The sequence below is a fragment of the Passer montanus genome, unplaced genomic scaffold, assembly GCF_014805655.1.
Source record: "Passer montanus isolate IOZ18808 unplaced genomic scaffold, ASM1480565v1 scaffold808, whole genome shotgun sequence".
Taxonomy (NCBI): domain Eukaryota; kingdom Metazoa; phylum Chordata; class Aves; order Passeriformes; family Passeridae; genus Passer; species Passer montanus.
The window spans coordinates 1-9192 of record NW_024373346.1 but is presented as its reverse complement, the minus strand read 5'-3'; the positions used below and the strand labels follow the sequence as shown (position 1 = coordinate 9192).

The window sequence follows — 9192 nt, the reverse complement described above, 5'->3', positions numbered from 1 at the left end:
CCGAACTGGGCGGTGCTGACGCTGTTGTCCCCCCCCCCGCAGAGGCCGCGGTGGTTCTGTCCTTACTGGGAGCGCTGCCGGCCGAACTGGGAGCACTGGGAGCACTGGGGGGGCTCCAGCGGCACCTGCGGGGGCTCTGGGGGTCCCTGAGCGCCCCCCGAGCCCCGGGGGAGCCCCCGCGGGGCGCCGAGCCCGCCCAGTGCCCCCCCCTGAACCCCTTACTGGTGCCACTGGGATTGCTGCGGCGGGCGGCCTGAGGGCCCGCGGCACGGACCAAAACCCCCATTTGGGGGGGGGGCCCAAATCCCTGAGGGGCCCCAAAATCCCCAGGGGGCCCCAAAATTCCTTGGGGCGAGACCCCAAATTCCTGAATTTTGGGGGAGATCCCAAATTTCCTGGGATTTCCCAAGTTTTTGTGTGTGGGGGGGATCCCGAATTTTGGGGTGATCCCAAATTCCCCCTGCGCTTTCCCAGGTTTTGGGGGAGGGAGAGAAAATAAATGTTTGGATTTTCTTAAAGTTGGAGCGTTCGGGACTCGTTTGTGGCTGGACTGGGAGGGAACTGGGGATGGACTGGGAATTGTCTGGGAGGGAACTGGGATGGACTCGCCCGGACTCCCCCGCTCCGTTCTCCCCCAATGGTTCCGTCCATCTCGCGTTGGCCACGCCCCCTTGATGTCACGTGCCCCATGTTTATTCCCTCCTGCCACGTGACCCGCCCCGGTCGGTGACGTCAGTCACATGACGTCAGTCACATGAGGGACGCAGCACCGCCCGGATCCTTCCGCGCCTCCGCCCGGGGCCTTCCCGGGACCTCCCGGGGCCTTCCCGGGACCCCCGCCCCGTTACCGGGACCCCCTCCCCACTACCGGGACCCTTCTCCCGTTACCGGCACTGGGAGGAGCTGGGGGAGCTCCGCGAGGCCTTAGGAAGGGACTGGGACGGACTGGGCGGAACCGGGCTGAACCGTCCGCAGCTTGCGTAGCGCTGTGGGCAGCGCCCTTACGCCATCTGCGTAGCGCCGTGGGCACCGGCGTGGCCACTCCGAGGCGCTGGGAGGGAACTGGGCTGAACTGGGAACGGCCTGGGAGGCCTTAGGAAGGCACTGGGGAGTGACAGGAGGGAACTGGGACGAACTGGGAGGAACTGGGAGGGTCTGGAACGAGCCGTACCACTGAGGGCGAGGCCCTTACGCCATTTACGCAGCGCTGAGGGCACACCCCATTCCCTTACGCCATCTGCGTAGCGCTGAGGGCACTCCCTGTTTCATTACTCCATTTGCGTAGCGCCGCTCCGTTGGTGTTAACGGGCGCTCGTTACGCTGTTTGCGCGCCGTACGCCGCTGGCGCGGCGCGGCGGGGGCGGGCCCGTATCCCTGCGCGCTCCGAGGCTCCGGTGCAGGCCCGGTCCCGGTCCCGGTCCCGGTCCCGGCCCGGCCCCGTCAGGCCCCGGCCCCGTCAGGCCCCGGCCCCGGCCCCGGCCCCAGGCCCGGCCCGGCCATGAAGTTCCTGTACAAGGAGGAGCATCCGTTCGAGAAGCGTCGCTGTGAGGGAGAGAAGATCCGGAAAAAGTACCCGGACCGAGTGCCGGTGAGGGCCGGGGCAGCCCCGGGAACCCCCAAATCCCCCACGGGAACCCCGAAATTCACCCCGGGGACCCCAAAATCCCACCTGGGAACCCCAAAATTCAACCTGGAAACCCCAAAATCCCCCCGGGAACCCCGAACTTCCACCTGGGAATCCCAAAATTCAACCTGGAAACCCCAAAATCCCCCCCCCGGGAACCCGAAATTCACCCCGGGGACCCCAAAATCCCACCTGGGAACCCCAAAATTCACCCCGGGAACCCCGAAATTCACCCCGGGGACCCCGAAATTCACCCCGGGAACCCTAAAATTCCACCTGGGAACCCCCAAATCCCCCCGGGAACCCCGAAATTCCACCCGGGAACCCCGAAATTCCACCCGGGAACCCCGAAATCCCACCTGGGAACCCCAAAATTCCATCTGGGAACCCCAAAATTCACCCCGGGAACCCCGAAATCCCCCCCTGGAACCCCGAAATTCCACCTGGGAACCCCAAAATTCAACCTGGAAACCCCAAAATCCCCCCCCGGGATCCCCAAAATCCATCCTAGGAACCCCAAAATTCAGCCTGGGAACCCCAAATTTCCACCTGGGAACCCCAAAATTCCACCCAGGAACCCGGAATTCACTTCGGGAACCCCGAAATTTCACCCTGGGAACCCCAAAATCCACCTGAGAACCCAAAAATCCCTTCCAGGAACCCCAAAATTCAGCCTGAGAACCCCAGATCCTCCTCGGGAACCCCAAAATTCCACCCGGGAGCCCCAAAATCCATCCTGGAACCCCGAAATTTCACCCTGGGAACCCCAAAATCCACCTGAGAACCCAAAAATCCCTTCCAGGAACCCCAAAATTCAGCCTGAGAACCCCAGATCCTCCTCGGGAACCCCAAAATTCAGCCTGGGAGTCTCAAAATCCCCCCCAAGAACCCCAAAATTCCACCCAGGAGCCCCAAAATCCATCCTGGGAACGCCAAATTCACTCCAGGAACCCCAAAATTCCCAAATTCTGGGGGTTTTTCCTTCCTTGGTGACGTTCCCATCAATTTTTGGGGTTTTTACCTAAAATTCAGGTGCTTTTCCCACCAGTTTAAGGGATTTTCCCCCAAATTTGAGGAATTTTCTCCCAAAATTCCCAGATTTTTTTCCCCAAAGCCAGGAACATTTTCTCCCCCAAATTCAGGATTTTTCACCCAAATTCAGGGAAGTTTCTCCCTGAAATTCAGGAATATTTTCCCCAAATTCAAGGTTTTTTCCCCTAAAATCCAGGAATTTTTCCCCCAAATTTAAGGAATTTTTTCTTTCCCAAATTCCATTTTCCCCTCCAAATTCAAGAAAATTTTTCCTCCAAAATTCAGGATTATTTTTCCAAATTTAAGGAATTTTTTCCTCTTGAATTCCCATTTTTCTCCCCAATTTTTTGTGTTTTTTTTTTCCCCCAAAACTCAGGATGTTTCCCCAAAATTTAAGGATTTTTTTTCCTCTTAAATTCTCATTTTTCCTCCTAATTTTTTGTGGGTTTTCCTCCAAAATTCAGGATTTTTTCCCCAAATTTAAGGAATTCTTTCCTCTTAAATTCCCATTTTTCTCCCCAATTTTTTGTGTTTTTTTTCCCCCCAAAATTCAGGATTTTTTTTTCCAAATTTAAGGAATTTTTTCCTCTTGAATTCCCATTTTCCTTCCTATTTTTTTGTGGTTTTTTCCCTAAAATTCAAGATTTTTTCCCCAAATTTAAGGAATTTTTTCCTCCTGAATTCCCATTTTTCTCCCCAATTTTTGTGGGGTTTTTTCCCCCCAAAATCCAGGATTTTTGCCCCAAATTTAAGGAGTTTTTTCCTCTTAAAGTCCCATTCTTTGTGGGTTTTTTTTCCCCCAAGTCCAGGATTTTTTTCCCAAATTTAAGGAAATTTTTCCTCTTAAATTCCCATTTTTGGTGTTTTTCCCCCAAAATCCAGGATTTTTTCCCCAAATTTAATGAATTTTTTCCTCTTAAATTCCCATTTTTTGTGGGTTTTTTTTCCCCCAAATCCAGAATTTTTTCCCCAAATTTAAGGCATTTTTTCCTCCTGAACTCCCAGTTTTCTCCCCAATTTTTGTGGGGTTTTTGCCCCAAAACCCAGGGGTTTTGCCCCAAATTGAAGGCATTTCCCCGCAGGTGATCGTGGAAAAGGCGCCCAAGGCCCGGATCGGGGACCTGGACAAGAAGAAATACCTGGTGCCCTCCGACCTCACAGGTGCCACGTGGGGCATTTCGGCAATTTGGGGCAATTTTGGGAAATTTGGGGATTTTTGGGGTTTGGGGGAATTTTTTGGGTCGTAGTTCCAATTTTCTGGGGGGTTTTTTGGGGTGATTTCAGGTTTTTTTGGTGGAGTTCTGGGGTTTATTGGGAATTTTGGGGACTATTTGGGGTTTTTGGGATTTTTTTGGGTTGTAGTTTCAATTTTCTGGGGTTTTTTGGGGTGATTTCAGGTTTTTTTGGTGGAGTTCTGGGGTTTATTGGGAATTTTGGGGACTATTTGGGGTTTTTGGGAATTTCTTTGGGTTGTAGTTCTCATTTTCTGGGTTTTTTTGGGGTGGTTTCAGGATTTTTGGTGGATTTTTTGGGATTTTTGGGGTTTATTGGGAGTTTTTGGGAATATTTGGGGTTTTTGGGAATTTCTTTGGGTTGTAGTTCTCATTTTCTGGGTTTTTTTGGGGTGGTTTCAGGATTTTTGGTGGATTTTTTGGGATTTTTGGGGTTTATTGGGAGTTTTTGGGAATATTTGGGGTTTTTGGGAATTTTTTGGGTTGTATTGCCAATTTTCTGGGGTTTTTTGGGGGTGATTTGAGGTTTTTGGTGGATTTTGGGGTTTTTTGGTGGAGTTTTGGGGGATTTTTGGGATGATATTTCCAAATTTCTGGGTTTTTGTGGGGGTGATTTGAGGATTTTTGGGGTGTTTTGGTTGAATTTTGGAGATTTTTGGGAATATTTGGGGGGTTTTTGGAATTGTTGGGGTTTATTTCCAATTTTCTGGTATTTTTTTGGGGTGATTTCAGGTTTTTTGGTGGATTTTTGGGGTTTGTGGAAAAGGCGCCCAAGGCCCGGATCGGGGACCTGGACAAGAAGAAATACCTGGTGCCCTCCGACCTCACAGGTGCCACGTGGGGCATTTCGGCAATTTGGGGCAATTTTGGGAAATTTGGGGATTTTTGGGAATTTTTTGGGGTTGTAGTTTCAATTTTCTGGGGTTTTTGGGGGTGATTTGAGGTTTTTTGGTGGATTTTTGGTGGTTTTTTGGTGGAGTTTTGGGGTTTATTGGGAATTTTGGGGATTTTTGGGGTTTGGGGGAATTTTTTGGGTCGTAGTTCCAATTTTCTGGGGGGTTTTTTGGGGTGATTTCAGGTTTTTTTGGTGGAGTTTTGGGGTTTATTGGGAATTTTGGGAATATTTGGGGGGTTTTTGGAATTGTTGGGGTTTATTTCTAATTTTATAGTTTTTTTGGGGGTGATTTCAGGTTTTTTTGGTGGAGTTTTGGGGTTTATTGGGAATTTTGGGAATATTTGGGGGGGTTGGGGATTTTTTGGGGTTGTAGTTCCAATTTTCTCGGGGTTTTTTGGGGTGATTTCAGGTTTTTTGGTAGATTTTGGGGGTATTTTAGTTGGAATTTTGGATTTTTTTGGGAATATTTGGGGGTTTTGGGATTTTTTGGGGTGATATTGCCAAGTTTCTGGGTTTTTGTGGGGGTGATTTGAGGATTTTTGGGGTGTTTTGGTTGAATTTTGGAGATTTTTGGGAATATTTGGGGGGTTTTTGGAATTGTTGGGGTTTATTTCCAATTTTCTGGTATTTTTTTGGGGTGATTTGAGGTTTTTTGGTGGATTTTTGGGGTTTTCTTGGTGGAGTTTTGGGGTTTATTGGGAATTTTCGGGACTATTTGGGGTTTGGGGGAATTTTTTGGGTCGTAGTTCCAATTTTCTGGGGGGTTTTTTGGGGTGATTTCAGGTTTTTTGGTGGATTTTTGGGGTTTTCTTGGTGTTTATAGGGAATTTTGGGGATTTTTGGGGTGATTTTTCCAAATGTCTGGGGTTTTTTGTGGGTGATTTGAGATTTTTTGGTGGATTTTGGGGGTTTTTTGGTGGATTTTTGGGGTTTATTGGGAATTTTTTGGAATATTTGGGGGGTTTGGGGATTTTTTGGAAATTTTGGGGACTATTTGGGGTTTTTGGGAATTTTTGGGGTTGTAGTTCCAATTTTCTGGGGAGTTTCTGGGGTGATTTCAGGTTTTTTGGTGGATTTTGGGGGTTTTTTGGTGGATTTTTGGGGTTTATTGGGAATTTTTTGGAATATTTGGGGGGTTTGGGGATTTTTTGGAGTGATATGTCCAAATTTCTGGGGGTTTTGGGGGTGATTTCAGGTTTTTTTGGTGGAGTTTTGGGGTTTCTTGGGAATTTTGGGGACTATTTGGGGTTTTTGGGAATTTTTGGGGTTGTAGTTCCAATTTTCTGGGGAGTTTCTGGGGTGATTTCAGGTTTTTTGGTGGATTTTGGGGGTTTTCTTGATGGAGTTTTAGGGTTTATAGGGAATTTTTGGGAATTTTTGGGGTGATATGTCCAAATTTCTGAGGTTTTTTGGGGGTGATTTGAGGATTTTTGGGTGTTTTGGTTGGAATTTTGGAGTTTTGGGGGAATATTTGGGGGTTTTTTTGGAATTGTTGGGGTTTATTTCTAATTTTATAGTTTTTTTGGGGGTGATTTGAGGATTTTTGGTGGATTTTTGGGGTATTTTGGTTGGAATTTCGGAGTTTTTTGGGAATATTTGGGGGTTTATTTCCAATTTTTTGGGTTTCTTTGGGGTGATTTGAGGTTTTTTGTTGGATTTTTGGGTGGAACTTTGGGGATTTTTGGGAATTTTTGAGGATTTGGGGGGAATTTGGGGTCTTCTGGGGAATTTTAGGGGCTTATTTCTAATTTTCTGGGGTTTTTGGGTGAATATTTATTTGGGGTCTTCTGGGAAGTTTTAGGGACTTATTTCTAATTTTCTGGGTTTTTTGGGTGAATATTTGGGAGATTTGGGGTTTTTGATGTAATTTTGGGGGGGGTTGGGGGAATTTTTGGGGGATAATTTGGGGTTTTTTGGTGAGATTTTGGGGGTTTTTTGGGTGAAATTCTGGGGTGTTCAGAGGTGATTTGGGGATAAGTTTGGGGCTATTTTGGGGAATTTTTGGGGGATAATTTGGGGTTTTTTGGTGAGATTTTGGGGGTTTTTTGGGTGAAATTCTGGGGTGTTCAGAGGTGATTTGGGGATAAGTTTGGGGCTATTTTGGGGAATTTTTGGGGTGATTTTTGGGGTTCTAAAGCCATTTTTGCCCCTCTAGTGGGGCAGTTCCATTTCTTGAGCCGGAATTTGGGGGATTTTTGGTGCTTTTCCCTGATTTTTGTTTGGTTTGGGCTGATTTGGGGTTTTCACTCCATTTCTTGGGGTTCTAAAGCAGTTTTTTGGGATTTATAGGGGGTTTTGGGGCAATTTTTGGGGATTTCTTGCAGCAAATTTTTGGGTTTTGGGGTTTTCTAGGGCGATTTCTTTGTGTTTTGGGGTTTTTTTGGGCTGATTTTTGGTTTAATTTTTCTGGTTTTGGGTTTTTTCCAGCTGATTTTTCCGATTTTTGGCTTTTTTTAGGATTTTTTTTTTGTTTGTTTTTTGGGCTGCTTTTCCCATTTTTCCCTGATTTTTGGGGTTTTTCACTGATTTTTGGGTGTTTCCAGCCTTTGTGTTTTGGGGTTTTTTTGGGCTGATTTTTGGTTTAATTTTTCTGGTTTTGGGTTTTTTCCAGCTGATTTTTCAGATTTTTGGCTTTTTTTAGGATTTTTTTGTTGTTTTTTTGGTCTGCTTTTCCCATTTTTCCCTGATTTTTGGGGTTTTTCACTGATTTTTGGGTGTTTCCAGTGGGGCAGTTCCGTTTCCTGATCCAAAAGTGGATCCACCCCCAGGCTGGGGATGCTCTGCTCATTTTTTGGGCTGATTTTGGGTTTTTCACTGATTTTTGAGCTGCTTTTTCTGAGTTTTGAGGTTTTTTGGGGCTGCTTTTCCTTTTCCCTGATTTCAGGCTGATTTTTGCAGTTTTTGTGGGTTTTTTGGCTGATTTTTGTGGTTTTTTGGGCTGAGTTTTCAAATAGTTTGAGTTTTTTGGGCTGATTTTTCTGGTATTTGGCAGTTTTTGGGCTGATTTTTTTAGGTTTTTGAGCTGATTTTTCTGGGTTTTTCTTATTTTTTCACTGATTTTTGGGTGCTTTTGGTGTTTTCAGTGGGCCAGTTCTATTTCCTGATCAGGAAGAGGATCCACCTGCGGGCTGAGGACGCTGCTCAGTTTTTGGGTGGATTTTGGGTTCATTTTTGGCATTTTTTAGGTATTTGGCTGGTTTTGGGCTGATTTTTTTTTGGGTTTTGAGCCGATTTTTCTGGGTTTCTCTTATTTTTTCACTGATTTTTGGGTGTTTTTGGTGTTTTCAGTGGGTCAGTTCTATGTCCTGAACCAGAAATGGATCCACCCATGGGCTGAGGACGCTGCTCAGTTTTTGGGTTGATTTTGGGTTGATTTTGGGTTTTTTTAAGCAGGTTTTTTTTGGTTTTTGGGTTGATTTTGGTGGTTTTTGGGCTGATTTTGGTGTTTTTTGGTGTTTTTAGTGGGCCAGTTCTATTTCCTGATCAGGAAGAGGATCCACCTGCGGGCTGAGGACGCTGCTCAGTTTTTGGGTGGATTTTGGGTTAATTTTTGGCATTTTTTAGCGGTTTTTTTTGGGTTTTTTCTGGTTTTTAGGTTGATTTTGGGCTGATTTTGGTGTTTTTGGATATTTCTGGTGGGTCAGTTCTATTTCCTGATCCGGAAGCGGATCCATCTCCGTGCCGAGGACGCCCTGCTCAGTTTTTGGGTGGATTTTGGGTTCATTTTTGGCATTTTTTAGCGGTTTTTTTTGGGTTTTCTCTCGTTTTTAGGTTGATTTTGGGCTGATTTTGCTGTTTTTTGACCTTTCTGGTGGGTCAGTTCTATTTCCTGATCCGGAAGCGGATCCATCTCCGTGCCGAGGACGCCCTGCTCAGTTTTTGGGTGGATTTTGGGTTCATTTTTGGCATTTTTAACCCGGATTTTTTTGGGTTTTGGGTTCATTTTGGGTTGATTTTGTGTGTTTTTGGTGTTTTTAGTGGGCCAGTTCTATTTCCTGATCAGGAAGAGGATCCACCTGCGGGCCGAGGACGCTCTGTTCTTCTTCGTCAACAACGTCATCCCCCCCACCAGCGCCACCATGGGCCAGCTCTACCAGGTCCCAAAACCCCCCAAACCTCCCCAAAAATACCCCCAAAACACCCCCAAAATACCCCCAAAACCTCCCCAAAAATAACCCCAGAACACCCCCAAAATATCCCCAGAACAGCCCCGAAAACTTCCCAAAAATCTCCCCAAAACTGCCCCAAAAAAGTCTCCGAAACACCCCAAAAACATCCCCAAAAACATCCCAGAATATCCCCAAGACATCTCCAAAGCTTCCTCAAAAATATCCCCAAAACATCCTGAAAATAACCCCAAAATCTCCCCAAACCATCCCCAAAAACTCCGCCAAAATCTCCCCAAAAAC

General features: G+C 46.7%; 1 protein-coding gene and 1 long non-coding RNA gene across 2 annotated transcripts; both read left to right on the top strand.

Annotated features, from left to right (window-relative positions):
- Positions 1 to 781: 781 nt before the first annotated feature.
- On the top strand, positions 782 to 8948 carry LOC120513420 (gamma-aminobutyric acid receptor-associated protein-like; the record flags this gene model as incomplete). Its single annotated transcript, XM_039732857.1, has 3 exons — positions 782 to 1588; positions 3739 to 3817; positions 8762 to 8948. Coding segments are annotated over exons 1-3 (356 nt in total), but the record flags the coding sequence as incomplete, so codon positions are not given.
- LOC120513421 lies at positions 4644 to 8413 on the top strand. Its single transcript, XR_005630273.1, has 3 exons — positions 4644 to 4718; positions 7867 to 7935; positions 8246 to 8413. It is a non-coding gene; the product is annotated as an uncharacterized LOC120513421 (long non-coding RNA).
- Positions 8949 to 9192: the final 244 nt, after the last annotated feature.